Genomic DNA, 20043 nt, shown 5'->3' on the forward strand with positions numbered 1-20043 from the left:
TTGTATTGCTTTATCCCAGTCAGGTCCAATCTCAGGCTCTTGGGACACTATGCTGTGGTAGACTGAGGATTTAGAAATTGTCCTTGCCGTAAACAGTCACCACCACCATCCAGGATGTGTCTGATCTTTACACTGGCCTTTGGGGATCTTTACATCTAGAAGCTTCCTGATAAATCTGGACAAACAGCATCCTAGGCTCCAGGTCTTCCTTGACCTCTTCTTGTCCCCATTAAATGTGACCTTCCTTATCTCCTCAGGGTTTTTTTTAAGAGATAGAGGGTTCATTTGCATGTGCTAAATTGAGTTAATGGAATGTTGAGCGTAATGGCTTAAGGGGCATTTCTCCTGAAGGATATATTTACATTTTTTATGGGGACTATAAATGCCTTAACTCCATAGAGTGGCTGACAGATGGTATGGACTTTAGTCCATACATAGTGGCAAGTTGATGGGAGAGATCTTTCAGACCAGTTACACTCTGAATATCTTCCAACGCAACCCTCTAGGCAACGGCCTACTCTGCCAACAGCATTCAGTGTGCAGCTTTCTGTATGACTGTGGTGAAGCCACACTTCACTCTAAAGAACTAGAATCATACTCTCCCAGTTTCTGAGGCCCTACTGTGGATTCAGGGTCTCTAGATACTGCTGACAATAAAGAAAAATATTCTTTTGATATTTCCCTTTGGTATTAGTGAGAGATTCAGTGGCTTTAGCAAAACAGTCTTTGGTAGGTAGAGTTAGGAATTGGTTCAATTAGAACACTCTAGAGGAATCTGGAAGGCAAAGACATATATAAGCGTGAGAATAAGGTCAAGAGTTGAGTGAACCCTTTCCACTAGTCTCTGTGAGCTCACGTGAATAGAATTGTGAGGGCACAAGTGAAGTGAGACAGAGCATCACTCAAAAGGATCAGCAGTTAAAGGTTTACTGGTGTGAACTCTAAAAATAACATCCAAATATCAAAAACCACCCTCAAAAAAATTAGAGGTAGGAATGAGAAAGTCACCTTTGGGGGATGGTAAGTAAAAATGTCTTAAGACTGTAACAAAAATGTGAACTAGGTAAGTGAAGGAAAGGAAGGAAAGAAGAGAAAGGAGAAAATTTGTGGATATTTTCCAAAGCTAGGCTAAATGATTCAAGTTAAATATAATCAAATTGTTTTAAGCATCAGAAACTTCCCCAAATCCCGATCACTACCAAATAGAATCTTACCAGAAGCCCAGTGTATGACACTGACTAAAGCAGAGATGTTTGGTTTTACCTTGTTAACTTTAAAGTTAATATCATTAGAAGAGCCCCTTTTCTCTAAAAAAAAAAAAAGATTTTTCAAACTATGAACATCCTCTTACCTTCAGGTATTTGTTTTTAATAGCCACCTCATTGAGTCCTCGCCATTGATCATCTTTGGCTCTGGCCTCCTTCATGTCCACAAAGTAACCAGTGACTGGAGTGCGTCCAGAGTGGATCGGAGGCTTCCACTGCAGAACCAGGGAGGTTTTCCTGACTTCACTATACTTGAGACTTTGTGGTGGTCCTGAGAAAGAGAGAGACCAATGCGTAAAATTCATAATGTAGATAAGAACATTTAAATATGCGTAAATCTAGAACCACATTTAGGGTCTTACAGCTGAATCTGATGTTGGTGTTCTTTTTTTAAAAAAAAAATCTATCATTTTCATGGAAATAGGTATTTTGTGGTTATTTCACATCAAGTATCCTCAACGGGTCTACATTAACATATTAAGACAATATGGGCAGCAGGTGGGGAAGGCCAGTTCAAGACGCCCATCAGAGAGGCTGGATGAAAACTTCCCTTCAGGCTGTCCTCAGGCCTGCATTCCTCACCTTTTATCAGAAAAGTTTAATTTTGTTGCAGATTCAGTTTGATTATTTTTAGATGATAATCTGAAATTCTGCCAAATCTCAAATTAGCATGAAGGAAGCAATTCTATTTGATGGCATGTGAATATAGATAGTAATATTTCTTATAAAGGAAAAAGGAGTGTATTATAAAATAGCTTCCCACAGGAGGGAATTTTTTTCCCATAAAGCAAATATCTCATATAGGGGTAAAAAGAAACTACAGTTGTTGTTTACAAAGAACTTTCAGCAAATAAATACAATCAATCCTGTGGGCTCTGAATCTGCGTTAAACACTGCCAGGTACTTTACATTCATTTTTCTCATTCATTCTTAAGACAATTAACAGAAAGCTCAGAGAAGCCAAGTAACTCGATCAAGCTGTTCAAGAAGAAAGCTAGTATGTTCTCCCTGTTTATGTGTTCTTTGCACTCTTGGGAGAATCCAAACTACTAAAGTGATTTATCTTTGCATGACTACCAGCTGTTATGCAAGTGATATATTTACTTTTTCTTCCCTGTTTTGTTTTTTTGTTTTTTTTTTTAAATAACAACTGATGCCTAACCAACCAATCAATCGGGCCATTGACTCACAGTGGCCCAAAAGCCAATTACAAGCACAGACTCTATCATGCTACACCAGCATTTTTCAATTGATAGCTCAATATTTATTGGGCCCTTTACTTCAGCTTAAGAGTCACAAATATGCATCATCCAAATACCAATGACCTTATACTGATGTGGCATGTTCTGTTTTGAAAAGGGATTTTATGACCATTTGCTCGTGTCATCCTCAGAACTCAGGCATCCAGACAGGTAGCACCACCCTGCTTTATCAAGAAGCAATCTTGTTCTGCTTGCTGGTACCTCTTGTCTAGGAATAAGACCTAGTTTCCAAACCTAATGGGTTTGGACTTACTACGTGTGTGACCTTCTGGGTATCATTTAACCTGAGTGCCAGTTTTTTCATCTGTAAAATAAGGAATGACAAGACATTCTTAATGCTCTTGCCTATAAGAGCTTTCTTAAGTTATGGCTTGCCCAACACTGCTTAGTAAGTCAAGGGTGGATCTGAGAAATGAGAGGTCATGGGGTGGAGGATGCCCCATTCATTTCTCCTCTGAGTGAAGAGCACTCATCCTGTAACCTCTTTTACAAACTATATCTTTCTTTTTTTAAATTTTAATAATACATTTTATTTAACCCAGTATGTCCACAATATTAACAGTTTAACATATAATCAATATAAAATATTAATGGGATGTTTTATGTACTTTTTCTTATGTTAAGTCTTTGTAATTCAGTGTGCAGTTTTCATGTACAGCACATTTTAATTTGGACCAGCCACATATCAAGTACTCAATAGACACATGTGACTAATGGCTACCATATTGGACAGTGCAGCTATAGAAACTTCCTCTGAGCTGTCCCAGAGCAAGTAAGACACATCTACAACAACGTGTCTTAGAAGGAAACTACCTCTATGAAAAAAAATTTTTTTAACTCTTTTTTAGAGAGAGGAAAGTGTGTTGGATACGTTTAGGCGGACAGACATTGCAAAAGGTTCATGTTCTTTTTCAACTATACCTTTGTATCAAAACATTTCCCACAGGCCTGCTCGGAATTTCTTAGTGTCTAGTCACTCACATTCTAACTTTATTCAGGAATTGCAAGGAATTAAAAACAGATATGTTTTTGTGTAGGTGACAGAAAGAATTTAAAATATATCAACTGGTCTCAAGGATGTGTAAAGAAAAGCAGCATGTATGCCTCTTGTATTTACTGCGGTTGAGAAAGCACTTGAATTTCTCTAGGATTTCTCTTGTAATTTTTTATATACACTTGATAAAGAGGTGATACAGATAGACACGTGCTAAGTAAAGAAAAAATGATGGTTCTCCAGGGGCACTAAGGTTTCAAAGAGAGGGCAGTGCTGGGACCAACCAGGATGCCCAGTGTGGCTTGGTGTTTTAATATGGTTGATGCTGATGCCATACCAGTTGTTATACATGTTGAATACCAAACCCAGGTGAGAAAACTTAGTCATTCTGTGGCACTAAAGTATTTGGATCTCTGAAGTTAGTACAATTGGAAACAAAAGAAAACCATCCACAAAGTACATTAATGTTGTGACTTTGAATCTTAATGGTTTAGTAAATTTGTTCATATTCAATTTTTAAATTTGTTCAGTGTTATAGCTGTAAAAGAATTAAAAGCGTAGGTAAATGTGTCTGTCTTTTCCTTATTTTCTTTTCTGCCCAGCCAACCACCCCCTATGACACCCTCCAAAGGAGAATATTTCCAGTCAGTTCTAGGATCTTTGTTGTGATGTAGAGTTAGGAAAAAGCATATATATATATATATATATATGACTAGAGAGGTAGAAAATGCTTGAGAACTAAGGAGTGCAGGAAGAAGTTTTTGAGAAATTTTGCTGAGAGATATGAATCGGATGTCCTTTAACAGCCTTTAAGAAGCACAAGCAAAAACTGAAATTCTTTTTAATTGTGTGCTTCTGTCAATCGTACTCCATGCAGAGGTTGAGCTCTGGGGGCTCCAGGATTTATTTGGAATGTAAGTATAAGAAATTTATACCAGTTTTATATTGGTATCTATTACTTAGCAATATTGTAAACATATTTTATGTAAACATGAGGGGCCAAGAAAATTCATTTCCCTTAGAAGTTGTCTATATAGCTTTTAAATTCAGTTCCAAATTGTAGGTTCTGTTTGAAGAAACTCTGAGCCTCAGTGCTGAGACATGGTTTTCATGGTTTACCTGGAACAGCAATGGTCCACTCTTCACATTTAAAGCACTCGCTTACTGCTGAGGGTGCTCCCAACCCAGCGATATTCATGGCTGCCACTTGGAACTGATACACTGTATTTTCCTTCAAGTTGCTAATCTGCAACATGGACAATATTACAGAGAATGAATGTTTCAGGTTTGTTTTTTCTAATTGTTCAACAATTTATTTATTTACCTCCTGTGTTGGACACACTCTAGGGTGATCCTCAATGAGTCATACCTGTTTGTAATCTCCTTTCCTTGAGTGTCGGTGAAACATGTGACTTCTTTCTAGTCAACGGAACATGGCAAGGGTATTGGAATATCAGCCCTATAGTTGTGTTATATCATATGGCAAAGGGGGAGGGATGTTTCAGATGTAATTAATGTCCCTAATCAGTTAATTTTGAGTTAATCGAAAGGGAGATAGATTATCCTGGGTGGGCATGACTGTGACATTGTGTTTTATAATAAGAAATATGTATTTGGTCTTCTCTCCATTCCTGGCACAGAGCTCCTAAAAACCTTGGAATTTACTAAGTGATGAGAATGATAAAGGTGTCTTTCATTATATTAATGAAGGGACTTATAGGTATGCCCTAAGTAATCTAAGTATGGGGGCTGGTTACAGGGGAACCAATCATGCGATTAGAGAGTTGGAACTTTGGGCCTCACCACTAGGACCTCTGGAGAGAGAAGAGAGGCTAGAGATTGAATTCAATCACCAAAGGCCAAAGATGTAATCAATCATGCCTATGTAATGAAGTCTCCATAAAAACTAAGAAGCAACTGGGTTTGGAGAGTTTCCAGTTTGGGGAACACATAGAGGTACTGGGAGAGTGATACTCGGAGAAGGCGTGGGAGCTCTGGGCCCTTCCCACGTACCTTGCCCTCTGTATCTTTCACCTAGCTGTTCCTGAGTTATATCCTTTTATAATAAACTGGTAATCTAGTAAGTAAAATGTTTCCCTGAGTTCTGAGTTGCTCTAGAAAATTAGTTGAACCCAAGGAGAAGGTTATGGGAACCTCTGATTTATAGCCAGTTGGTCAGATCAGAAGCTCAGGTGACAACGTGGACTTGGCACTGGCATCTCAAGTTGAGGGGAAGGCACTCTTGTGGGACTGAGCCCTTAACCTGTGGGATCTGATTTTATCTCTGGGTAGTGTCAGAATTGAGTTAAATTGTGAGACACCCAACTGCTGTTGAGAAATGTCGTGCATGACAGTGTAAGAGTAAAGGAGAAACACACAGGAGAAAGAGTGAGTTTTTCCAAAGGACTGACTTAATCAGATAGGAACTCTTAAAATGAGGTATAGGCCCTTCCTGAAGAGAAACACTGTTCTAAGGGCCTTGAAGAAGCAAACGCCATTTTGCAAACTGCTTATCCACTCACATTTGGAGAAGGGCAGCCTCAGACCTACAGCTACAAGGAACTCAATTCTGCCAACAACCTGAATGAGCTTGGAAGAGGAACTCAAGCCCCAGGTGAGAATGTAGCCCAACTGACACATAGATTTCAGCCTTGTGAGACCCTGAGCAGAGGACCCAGCTAAGCTATGCCAAACTCCTGACTCATGGAAACTGATATAACAAACATGAATTGTTTTAAGCCATGAGGTTTATGGTAATTTACTATATAGCAATAGAAAAGTAATGCAAGTACTGATAAAAGTTAAATGAATTCTAGGCTAGGAATCAAAATATTCAAATCTTTGTAATGTTTCTGCTCTTCACTGGGTGACTTAATATTTTCTATATCCCTCAGTAGGAATTGTGTTGTTGTGAGGGTAAATATATATACTAAAATTATGAATGTGAAAACATTTGCAAAATAGAAATGATGAAATATATTAGTGTGAAAAAATCTATGTGCTATAAACAATCATTTGAACATTAAAAATGCTTAATAAATGGAGGTACTGATGGAAACAGCTGAGTTAGCAAAGCTGACCTATTGTATGAATTAAGTCAAGACAAATATATATCCATGCTCCATTCTATATCTGATCTGATTATGAAGTCATAAGTTCATTCACGAAAGGGCTTATCTGCCAGTTATTTAGGGTATAAGTAGAACATAATGGCTATGTGTTATAATAGCAGAATGTTATAAACATCCTTTTTGATTAAACACACACATGCACATTCCCTTTAAGAAGAAAAACTCTTTTTAATTATGGGGAAACCATGATGTAGAGAACTTGGATCTAAAAGTACTTTATTTAGGATTCAGGGTTGCACTGGGGTCCTATTAGTGTGACCAATCATTCCAGTTTTCCTGGGAGTACAGGGTTTCCAAGGACACAAGACTTTTTGTACTAAAACTAGGAGAGTCCCGTGCAAACTGAGAGGTTGGTACAATGATGTACAAACTCAGTATGTCAGAATTTAGTTACATTTCTCTGTTCTAGCAACAACAAAATAATATAAAAATATACTATTTAAAATAACACTGAAAATATGTAGAATCTATAAATAAATAACAAATAATGAACAAGGCTTTGTAGAAAATTATAAACCTTTTTTGAGACTTTAAAGAAGATCAAAATAAATGGAAATATCATATTCATGAATTAAAAGACTCCATATTTTAAAGATGTCAATTATTCCTTAGTTTATTTATAAATTCAATGCAATCCCAATCAGAATTCTAACATATTTTCATTTTTAATCTTGTTTATTGTTGTGTTTTTTTTCTTGTCCTGTTTTTTTGAAGAATTTGGTAACCTAATTCCACAATTTATATCAAAGTACAGAAGGCTATTAGCCCTAGAAGAGGAAAAATAAGCTGATAAATAAAAATAAAAAAAAAAACTTAATCTACCAGTTATCAAAAGTACAATAAAGCTATAATAATTAAATGAGTGTGATACTGGCCCAGTGGTAGACAAATAGACCAGTGGAACTGAAGAGAGAGCAGAACAGAGTAGAACAAAATGGAGAAACAGACACATGTGTAGAAGGAAACGATATATGATACAGATAGCCTAGCAGAATAGTAGAAAAGGACAAACTTTTCAATAGATGATGCTGAGACAACTGGATATCCATAGGAGGGGAAATGAATTTTGACCCTTACTTCACATCGTACACATTTACAGGTGAATAAATGACTTAAATGGCAAACTGTAAAGCTTTTAGAATATAATCTAGTGCAACATCTCCATGACCCTGGCATAGAAAAGGCATCTTTTTTTAAAATAAAAATATTATTATTGTCAGGCTGTAAGGACTTTTGAGACCATCTTACAAAGGAAAAAGATGATACCCTGAGGTTAACTGACTGGCCCCAGGTCACACAGCTGGGACTATGGCTTTCAGGATCCCTGAACTAAAATATATTTCTTTAGAGAGAAAAAAAAAAAACTATGCAGAAATCACTAATGACAAAGCAAATGTTGGTGAATATAACTACAATAAATTTGACATTAAAATTAGTGTAGTTCACCATAAGGAGATGAAAAGACTAGCCACTGAGTGGGAGAAGATATATGCAACTTACATAGCCATCAAGAATTTATACTTAAAATATATAAAGAACTTCACAAGTCAATAAGAAAACCTTAGAAAAATGAGTACAAACTTTGAACAGGCATGTTATAAAGGATTCCCAAATGGACTATATGCAGAGGAAAAGATGTTCAGACTCATTTGACACTCGGATTGTCAAAACTGAAAATGTGTGAATATATCAAGTGTTGGAAGGATGTAAAACAATGGAAATTCTCATACTCTTTAGAAAAACAGCAGAGAATTTATCTAGTATATTTAAAGAGAAAAAAGGCTCTTTGGCCCAGCAATTCTTTTAGGTAATAACTTAGAGAAGCTAGTGCACACATGTGCTAGCAGACATGTACAGGCACACCTCGGAAATATTTTGAGTTCTGTTTCAGACCACAGCAATAAAGCAAGTATCACAATAAAGTGAGTTGTAATCTTTTTTGCTGGTAGAAGATCTTGCCTTCAATTTGTAAAAAAACCCAACATCTGTGAAGCGCAATAAAGTAGAGCGCAATAAACCGAGGTATCATAGCTGCATTATTTTATATAGATAAAGTGCAAAAATGCCCAAATATAAGTTAATAATTGAATGGACAAGTACATTGTGAGATGATCATATAATAGAATACCATACAGTATTGAAGTCATAGCTACGTGTACCAACATGGAAAAATCTTTTTAAAAAGTTGTGTTTTATGTATTCTCAGCATGTATGCGATATTTCATAAATTCTAAATGTTCAGTTAAAAAAGTGTGGCATTGAGTTGGGGAAAGTGCCGTTCACTAGGCCTTGACCTGCTCTCTTTCTTATGGCATGGGGTCCTGTGAGTGTTGGGCAGTGGTGACCTGGGTCTAGCTTATGATGCTCTAAAGAGAGGTGCCATCGGCTGTGGCAACTGTGAAACCTGTCAGGTGCTCAGAAGTGAGCCAAGATGTGGAGGCCCATGTGTAGAAGGGAAACTGTGGGTAGACCCATGTGATGTGCCCCTTTGTAGCCATCAGAGCCACTATAACAGGGAACATTTCACAGGTGGCAAGCTCAGTCTGGCCATGAGACCTTAGTCCCTTTATTCTTTGTGATTTGGATGCCGAAAGTTAAAAATCCAGAGTCATTTGGATTCTGGGACTCTTGAAGCTAGTGGCGTATTTGGTACAGATATTTTATAAGTTAATTTTTGTAAGAAACACTATTTTTCACAATAAAAATAAATTTCATACTAAATAATCTAAGAAATTATTTTTATATGTATGAATCAGAAAATATACATCCTGTCTGGTCAGCCAAACTACTTCTATTTATTTTTGTATATTTTTTTTTACAAAAGTCATGTCATTGCAGGAAATGGACATTGGAGAAATGACATGAATTATTCACAAGGTGCTGGGCATGTGCATGTGAGCATGCCATCATATGTATGACACTCCACACTACAGAAGGTCACGTGCTTACCTTATATGCCTCATCACTGACGGCTTTGATGTTTGCTTCTCTCCATCTTCCCGGTACCCCATCAATTACCTCCCGATAGTTCACATAATAGCCAGTAATTTCAGCACCTCCACTCTTATCTGGCTGCTTCCATCCAAGAACCATTGAGTCACGAAAACTTTCAAGACAAGTGATATCATAGGGTGGAGATGGTGCCGCTGTTGCAATATGAATAGCTCATGAGTAGACAGAAATGCAACTATCGTTCTACGTACATTGCACTTGTTTCACTGGTGCATGCATGAGGGCCCTCGGTCTTGCAGCATAAAACGGAAACGTGACACTGATCAGTATACTTGGCATCTGATTTGGTGTATGAGAAAAAAATTGACACACAGCAAAAAGTGCACTGCAATTATTATTCCAAAGATAAAAAGAACCTGCCTCTCACTTTCAGGGAGGAATAAGTTTTGAAATACTAACAGTGAAATGGTGCAATATCCTGCAAAATGATTCTGTTTCCCATAAAAAAAGAAATATTTCCCCAAAATATATGTATTTTTTTCTTTATGTCATTTTGTTTCTATTTGCTCCTTGAGGAAAATGGAATATGTATATCAGTTTCTGCTTCAATTAGTTTACTGAGAATTTTCATACATTTCCAAATAGCATTTTACCATTCAGGCATATGTGTCCTTGTGAGACCTTATAAACTATACAGTTTTTGTCCACACACAGGAAAAATCTTATTCTAAAGTTCAGCTAAATGCCACCTTAAAAATTAAAAAACAACAACAACAACAACAATCACAGTCTGTGATTTTTAGAATATAATACTTTTAATCACATTATTTTTAATGTGATGTTGGAATATTATTCATATAGCACAAAATACTACGTAGTTGTCACCATGTTTATTAGCGTTAGCTGGAAAAATATTTAGAGGATGTTTTAAAAGTTTTCCTTCATTTACATGGCTTTTCTTATCAACCTTTTACTCAGCTACTGAAATTACAGTTTTCAGTAACAGATGAGAGGGTGGGCTGGTGGGGAGAAATCTATCTAGATATGCGATAACATTAAAAAGAATTTTCTGAATATTTATTTGGATTACCAAAGATAAAAGAACCATCTCATTTTTTATTTAAAAGGATTCTCAGAATATTTTAAAAATCAAATATATTTGTTTCTCTCTCCCCACTCCATCAACCTCCTTCATTCTTTACATTCAAAAAACACATTCTCTCTCTCTCTCTCTCTCTCTCTCTCTCTCTCTCTCTCTGTCTGTCTCTTTCTTTCTCCCCATTTCAGAGCAATGTTGGATATGAATATCCCATCTCATACTAGTTGAAAGGATAAATGAAGGTGTCAAAAAAAATAGAGACAGTGACAGAGTTGGGGGCAGATAAGAGCCATGTTTTAATTTACCGGTATATGCTTATCATTTCATTTTTACTTGTTAAGAATAACATTGTTTCCTAGAATATATAAGACACAAGTACCAAATCTCCTAATCAGAAAATTCTTTAAGACTACTAAGAAGTAGTCTTAAATAAATCAGTTCTGGGAATGTGGATCATATATCATAGAATATAGCTATTTGTGATTATAATACTCTGTTAAACTTTTCATGGCAACTCAAAGGATAATGTTACTTATATTTATTCGAATTAAATGTGAAGGGTAATTTGAAAACCTGAAGATGAACAACAGAAGCTAATAACTATGATCCTGATAAAATGTCTTTGTGAAATATTTTTCCTGTACACATACTGAATATGAATATTCCAAAGGATCTCGCATAGACTATGAAAATCAAAACCCTTCCTGCTTCCATCTCTAAAAACTTTAGCAAAATGAGACCAATGGTGTGTCTGCCTGAGAAAACAAAAAGAACTCTATAACCAAATTACTTTAAATATGCTATTGTCATTAAGCACAGTGAATTATGTATAAAAGACAAACCTATATAAAATTACTTTTACAACTCATTAGACAAAATTATTGCAAATAAATAGCTGAAAACACATAAAATTAAGAATAAACATTGATGAAAGTGAACACAGATGGAAGAATGTGATCTAGACAATGAGAGGTGAAGACACTGATGGAGACAGATGGAACGGTTTTACTCTTTCGACTCTCACCTAGATCCTTCTTCTTTTTCAGGGGGTCAGACTTACTTTTCCCCTTAAGAGGTGCTTTCTGTGGTGGTGGGATAAGCTCTTCCTGAACTGTTTCACTTACTTTACTCACTTCTGTTTGGCCCAGGTTGTGAGAGCTACTGGGTAGTGAAGGTTTGTTAAGTTTACTATCAAGTAAAGCATCTTTCTTAATAGTTGGCTGGGAGGTTTCATGCATGCCTCCCCTGGAATCTGTTAGTCCACCAGGTGCATCATTCAGTTCAGGCCACACATCTTGAGACACTCCTCCCCCTATAATCGCCAGATAACAACAGAAACACTTTAAGCCGAGACACAGTGTAAATTGCTTACTTAATAGAACAAAGAGGAAAACATTAGGACCACAAACAGAATGAAAGCAATCTTGATTTAAAGGAAATCATTTAGATTTATAAGAAATATGGAGAGCATAAGTTTCACATAATTTACATCAAGGAAACATTTCAACTTCTCCACATTCTGGAAAAAGAAGAAATGAGAACAAAAAGTCACAGACAGAATGGGAACTACTTTGATTTAATGAACCCAAGTATATACAAGAAAAGGCAAAACTCAGACATTTCTTGAAAGATATAAGCCCTATTATTCAACAGAATGGAAGAAAAAAGTACCAAAGTACACAAGAGACAGAACATCAAAGATTCTGATTTTATAACAGAGTTATAAACATTATTAAAATATTAATGGTCTGTACCTCCCAAACTCAAAGCAAATGTTCCCTATTGTTCATATTACAAGGAATGTTAAAAAGTAACATGGGATGCTAACTGAAGACAATTGATATTAAATGATCTTTCTGTTTAAATGTGTACTACTACGTGACAGATTTCATTTTTTATTGCTCAGAACTTCTTCGGTCTCTTCCCCACATTAGCTAAGATTGGGAGGTACATTATGTACATACATATAATTATTACTGGTTTTATTTTGTTAGTTACTCTGCAAGGAGAGATAAAACATATTAAGCAAACACATGTGTTTTTACAGGAATTTTAGAGGAATTTGTAAAAAGCATGTTAATGTGCTGTTAGTGAAAATAAGCCAGGCTCTGCTGCAAATGAAATGGCTTTTAGGTACAAGATGATCTGTGTTATGGGTGATATACCACTTCATGGAATTGAATGGCCCTTCACATTCCCTTGATGAGCACGAAGTTAGAATGGAGTTTCACACAATGGAACATATTTGAGGAAACTTGGACTCGTGAAGATGAAAATGCTATAAATGCACAGAATCTGGATAAGTGAGGAAGATCTGTAAAATGACAGCTATGGAAGGTTAGATGTCACCTGGAGTCAGAGAAAATGATCATCTGAGGATGGAATCATCAAGCAATATTAGAAGCTTTAAACAATTTCTGGAGAGGATGGTACCTTCTTTTATAACTTAGAAAAAATCATATTTTCCTCTACAAAGTTATGCATAAGGAACTTACCAATAGCAGCTTTTACTTCAATCGCTTCTGAATCTTGTGAATATTCACTAAGTCCAGCTGCATTAACTGCTCTGACCCGGAAAATATAACTCTGACCAGTTGCCAACCCATGGCAAGTAAATCTAAAAGGAAAGAAAGATTAAAAAAAACTTTCCAGGAGAAAAATTAGAGAAGATGATTGTTAGCTTAACTGAATGATCTGGCTTTATAAAAACAATCAGTTTTTTATTGAGATCAGATGAGATCAGGCGCATTCAGAGTGGTCTGGCCTGAATTGGTATAGACTCAGTTTTTTAAAAGGAAGAAAAAGACGTAGGGAGATCTAGGTAACATATGTGCTTTAGACAAGAGGCAACTAAACTCATTCTGTAAAACAGTGAGGAATCTTGGTTTTCCACTGAATAATTACCTTAACCTTTCTGAGCATCTGTGTGCTCATAAGTAAAATGGGGCTAATAATGCTTACATAACAACTTTTGTGTAAAGCCTGGTCATAAAGTATTCAAAGTACCTATTACAGGTCCTACATATAGGAGGCATTTAATAAATAATAAGTGGTATTAATAATATTATTAATGGCTATTTCAGGTATATACTTATGGCCATAAGGCATTGGTTGCTCCTTGTCACAGAGGCCTTGTCACTGCCTCCCTGCATGCCTGGAAAGCTACAATTACTTGAGAAATTGCATTTGAATCTGAAAATAATGTGAAAAATTGACTCCAGAACTACCATTTATATATAAGGATACAATAATGAAGTGTGAATTTATGAGCAGTTTCACACAAAACGACCTCACTCTTTAATAGCAATTATGGTTATAAAAAGCTGTTTCATGAATCACTAACATTTTAAACCATTCTAAGGATTGTAACCCTAGAAAATAGCAGGTCTGCTAATGTCTCTATTACTATTAGCATGTTGAAATATTTTTTAAAAGCAGCCATAATTTAGGCCAATCCTAAATTTAGGCCAATCCTTAGGTCAGCTCAGTTCAGCAAATATTTATTGAGCACGTCAGTGTTCCAGACACTGAGTTAGTATTGTGGATACAATGATAAATAAAATATTTTTGAGAAGCTCTCATCTGTTTGTGGAAAGGCAGACTTTGCCTACCCTTCATGAATGTTTCTGAAGAGTCCCAAGTAAATGCTGGGAACTCAGAGTAAAAGTGAAATGAACCAACAGGTCAAATGAATCTCCTCGAAAACATATCTCCTTCTCCGATTAATTGGTTTGTCTCTATTCTCATGTTCTGCAAAAACAAAAACAACTCATTCTATGGGAATTCTTGGACTTAGAAGCAGCCATGCCAGGAGCTGCCTAACAAGACAGTCTGACAATTTGGAAGGTGGGGGAAATTCTCTTTTCAGATTGATATTAAATCAAAGGAGGCTCAGAGTACAGGGTGCAGGCCAGAATTTATGATCAACTTGCAAAGCTGGTTGATAAAATATTTGGGGGCAAGAAAAAACAAACTTCCTTGCATTACAAATAAAGAGATGGCAAAGTATTCTAAGTGTTCTTGATTTGGAGTTATTTATGTCTCCTTAGCATTGAGTTTAAGCATGTTGATGTTCAGAATTTGTAACACTATAATTTTTTTCTGTTCATTTAAAATGCCTGGGTAATTTATGGTAGCTGGAGCCTACTGGATCCTTGGAATCTAATATGACATTGGCTATTATAGACCAAAACAGGACAGTAATGTCAGAAACACAGTGAAGAGATATCCCCAGATCTCTGCCCTTGAAACAACAATAAGCTGAACATCTAAAACTCAACAACAACAAACACCCCGCACCCTGCACACCAGCACGTCCAAGTGTGGGATCTATGAATAAGAGCTACCACAGGTCAGAACCACGGGAGTCAGCAGGGAGACTGGGAGTAATGAAGAAACTGCCTCTCGCAGCCGGGGATCCCTGCAGGAGGAGGGGCAGGGGAGAAGGTGCCGCGTGTTCCCTGAACAACACTGATTGAGGGAGCTGTGAGCTACACGCAGCTGCAGTGCCCAAGGATCAGGGCAGAAAGCAGAGAAGTGAGGACGGGAGAGAATCAAGAGTTTATTATTACCAGCCGTGGTTGCAAATGTGAGGCTGAGCTGCAGACCCATCCCCCAGCCCAAAGGGCACCACCTTCCATATCCTCCAAGACCGAACACCGCTGATCCCCAGGGGAATCTCGGAAAGCAATACCGACACTGTTGCTAACACTGACAGGGACTGAGACTGAGGGTAGCAAACTTGATTGAATATTTTATAAGGAAAAAAGGCATTATTAAGACTTTACATAAAGCAAGGATCCAAGAGGCTTAGATGCCACCTACTGGAAGCCAAAAGAAAAAACACCTTTTTAGCGACAGGCTAAAGAGAGACCTTTATAAAATAAATCTTTCTGGGGGGGAAAAAAAAAAAAAAGGCAGAATACACTTCTATTAATGCCCAGACAGAGAAGTAGTCCATTAAACACCATGAACAACCAAGGTGACAAACATCTCAGAAAGAGAAAAATCTCCAGAAAATAAGCTTTCAGGCATAGAAATATGTGACTTAAATGACAGAGAATTCAGGATGGTACTTCTGAAAAAAACTCAATGAGATCCAAAATAATTCATATCAACAATTCCAGGAATTGAAAAAAACAACTAGATCAGCAGAACGAGTTTTTAGTAAGGAGACTGAAATCCTTAAAAATAACCAATAGAACTTCTGGAGATGAAGAACACACTAAAAGAGATGAAAAATAAAATAGTAAGCTTGGGAAACAGTCTACAAAATTGAGGAAAGGATCAGTGATATCAAAGACAGAAATCTAGAAATAAGAAGGAAGAAGAGAGAAACCAAAGAATGAAAAATAATGAAAGAGAAATACAAGAACTAGGTGTGGAAACATAAGAATAATGGGTATTCTCGTAGGAGAGGAAAAGAGCAGGGATTAGAAAGCATTTTCGGACAAATAGTTGACGAGAATTTCCCAAATCTAAAGAATGAGACGGGGCTTGGAGTTCAAGAAGTCAACAAAGCACACAATTATTTCAACTCAAAAAGGCCTTTTCCAAGACATACTGTATCAAAATTATAAAAAATCAATGACAAAGAAAGAATTCTCAGGGCAGCCAGGGAAAAGAAGATGGAAACCTATAAAGAAAAACCCATTAGATTATCGTCAGACTTCTCAGCACAAACCTTATGAGCCAGAAAAGAGTGGAAACAAATATTCAAATTACTAAATGAAAGGAACTACCAGCCAAGAATGATGTATCTAGCAAAGCTCTCCTCTAGATATGAAGGAGAAATAAAGACATTTCCAGACATACAAAAATTGAGGGAATTCTCCACTACAAGTCCTGCACTACAGGAAATACTGAAAGGGGTCAGCTCATCTAAAACAAACAACAAAAAACATACATAACTATGAGTAAGGTGACTAGGAGGCAGTTAGTAGCTGAGGAGTGTAATCCTTATTAACAACAGGGCATTATAAGATTAAACAATAAGAAGAGATTTGCTATTGTAAGATAGTAATGAACATTCAGCATACATAGGGACAAAATGAGACAATAATAACAGAAAAGAGGCAGATTCAAAGATCCAAATTCTCAAAGAGGAATGAAGATAAGTCACACGTAGAAGAAAATGGACTACTTTATATACATATAACGATCCTCTACATATTCATAATGGTAACCACATACCAAATATTCAGAACTGAAGTATACGACATAAAACAAGAAGGACCAGAGGGAAAATTCACAAAACCGAACCAAAATAAATAAATAAATAAATACATAAACACAAGGACAAGAAAGTAATGGAAACACTGAGCTACTAGAAGCAAAAGATAAAATGGCTATAGGAAGGCCTCATATTTCAATAATCACCCTAAATGTAAATGAACTGAACTCACCAATAAAAAGGGGCAAAGTTGCAGATTGGATCAAAAAACAAAACCCAACCATATGCTGCCTCAAGGAGACACATCTCAGTTCCAAAGACAAATATAGACTCAAAGTGAAAGGGTAGAAAATGATATTTCAAGCAAATGGTGTTCAGAGAAAAGCAGGAATAACAGTACTAATATCAGACGAAATAGACTTCAAAATAAAAAAGATAAAGAAAGATACTGAGGGACACTTTATAATGATAAAGGGAAACATACATCAAGAAGACATAACACTTATTAATATCTATGCTCCCAATCAAGGAGCCCCAAAATATATAAAGTGATTACTAACAGAACTAAAGGGAGAAACAGACCAAAACACTATGGTAGTAAGGGACCTATATACCCCATTGTCGGATATGGACAGATCATCAAAACAGAAAATCAATAAGGAAATAACATCCTTAAATGACACATTAGAACAACTGGACATAAATGACATTTACAGAGCCTTCCATCTCAAAACAGCTGCTTATACATTCTTCTCTAGTGCACATGGAACATTCTCAAGAATTGACCACATCCTGGAACAGAGAGATAGCCTCAACAAATATAGGAGAGTGGAAATCATATCAACCAATTCTCTGACCATAATGCTTTGAAACTAGAGATCAACTGCAGAAAGAAAGAGAGAAGAACCACAAATACATGGAGATTAAACAACATACTACTGAAGAATAACTGGGTCACAGAAGAAATAAAAAGAGAGATCAAGAGATACATAGAAACAAATGAGAATGATAGTACAACATATCAAAACTTTTGGGACATGGCAAAAGTGGTCATAAGAGGAAAGTTCATATCATTACAGGCCTATCTCCAAAAATGAGAACGAGCCCAAATAAACAATCTAACGCTTCCTCTTAAAAACCTAGAAAAGGAAAAACAAATGAAGCCTAAAGTCAGCAGAAGTACAGAAATAATCAAAATTAGAGCAGAAATAAACGAACTTGAAAACAAACAAACAAACAAAAAACAATAGAAAAAATAAATGCAACAAAGAGCTGGTTCTTTGAGAAAGTTAATAAAATTGACAAACCCCTGGCTAGACTTACTAAAGAAAAAAGAGGACACAAATAAACAAAATCAAGGATGAAAGAGGGAAAAATTGTGACTGACATCACAGAAATACAAAGGATCATACAAGAATACTATGAAAAAGTATATATCACCAAATTTAATAACCTAGAAGAAATGGACCAGTACTTAGAAATATACAATCTTCCTAGACTGAATCAAGAAGATCTGCAGAATGGAAATTGAAACAATCATCAAGAACCTACCAAAAGTAAAAGTCCAGGACTAGATGGCTTCACCAGCGAATTCTACCGAACATTCAAAGAAGATTTAATACCTATTCTCCTCAAACTCTTCCAAAAAATTGATGAGGAAGCAATACTTCCCAACTCATTTTATGAGGCCAGTATTACCCTGATACTAAAACCTGATAAAGATAACACAGAAAAAGAAAACTACAGACCAATATCTCTCATGAACACAGATGCAAAAATCCTAAATAAGATACTAGCAAACTGAATACAGCAACATATTAAAAAGATTATACACCTCAATCAAATAGGCTTCATTTCAGGGGCACAGAGATGGTTCAACATATGCAAATAGATTAATGTGATACACCACATAAACAAATGAAAAAATAAGAATCTTATGATCATATCAATAGATGCAGAAAAAGCCTTCGAAAAGATATAGCATCTATTTATGATCAAAACACTTAACCAAATTGATGTAGAAGGAAAATACCTTAACATAATAAAGGCCATCTATGACAAACCCTCAGCCAACATTATACTTAACGGTGAAAAACTAAAAACCTCTAAGATCAGGAACAAGGCAAGGCTGTCCACTATCGCCACTGTTATTCAATATAACATTGGAGGTCCTAGCAAGTGCAATCAGATAGGAGAAAGATGTAAAAGGCATTCAAATAGGAAATGAAGATGTCAAACTGTCACTATTTGCGGATGATATGATTCTCTACATAGAAAACCCTAAAGACTCCACAAGAACACTACTAGAAACAATAAGCAAATATAGTAAAGTCTCTGGATACAAAATCAACGTTCAAAAATCCATAGCGTTCCTATACTCTAATAATGAAGTGTCAGAAAAAGAAGTGGAAAAATAATTCCTTTTGCAATTGCAACAAAAAGAGTAAAAATACCTAGAAATAAATCTAATGAAACATGTGAAAGATCTATATAATGAAAACTATGAGACCCTGTTAAAAGAAATTGAAGAAGATACAAAGAAATGGAAAGATATTTTGTGTTCTTGGATTGGAAGAATCAACATAGTTAAAATGACATTACCTAAAGCATTATACAGATTGAAAGCAATCCCCATCAGAATCCCATTGGCATTTTTTAAAAAAGTAGAACAAAAATTCATCAAATTTGTATAGCAGTACAAAAGACCCTGAATCGCCAAAGCCATCCTAAGAAAAAAGAATGAGGCTGGAAGCATCACTCTGCCCGACTTCAAAGTGACAATAATCAAAATGGCATGGTATTGGCAGCAAAATAGACACACAGACCAGTGGAATAGAATCGAGAGTCCAGAAGTAAACCCATATTTATATGGGCAAATAATTTTCGACAAAAAAAACAAAAACATAACAGTGGTGAAAGGAAAGCCTCTTCAATAAATGGTGCTGGGAAAACTGGAAAGCCACCTGCAAAAGAATGAAACTAGACTGTTGTCAATCACCACACACCAAAATTAACTCAAAATGGATTAAGGATCTGAATATAAGACCTGAAACAATAAAATGCATAGAAGAAAACATAGGAACTAAATTCATGGACTTTGGACTTAAAGAGGATTTTATGATTTTGACTTCAAAGTCAAGGGAAATAAAAGCAAAAATAAGTGAATGG

The 20043-nt window shown here is 36.1% G+C and overlaps 1 protein-coding gene across 1 annotated transcript in view; it reads right to left on the reverse strand.

Annotated features, from left to right (window-relative positions):
- MYOM1 (myomesin 1) overlaps positions 1–20043 on the reverse strand; it is a gene marked incomplete at its 5' end in the record, with an annotated part of 103970 nt that overhangs the window by 51917 nt on the left and 32010 nt on the right. The window contains 5 exons of the mRNA XM_011360499.1: positions 1352–1536; positions 4641–4767; positions 9602–9798; positions 11728–12015; positions 13199–13320. Of these exons, the coding sequence (XP_011358801.1) occupies positions 1352–1536; positions 4641–4767; positions 9602–9798; positions 11728–12015; positions 13199–13320 (919 nt within the window). The remainder of the gene's footprint in view (positions 1–1351; positions 1537–4640; positions 4768–9601; positions 9799–11727; positions 12016–13198; positions 13321–20043) is intronic.

Source organism: Pteropus vampyrus, unplaced genomic scaffold (assembly GCF_000151845.1).
Source record: "Pteropus vampyrus isolate Shadow unplaced genomic scaffold, Pvam_2.0 Scaffold55, whole genome shotgun sequence".
Taxonomy (NCBI): Eukaryota; Metazoa; Chordata; class Mammalia; order Chiroptera; family Pteropodidae; genus Pteropus; species Pteropus vampyrus.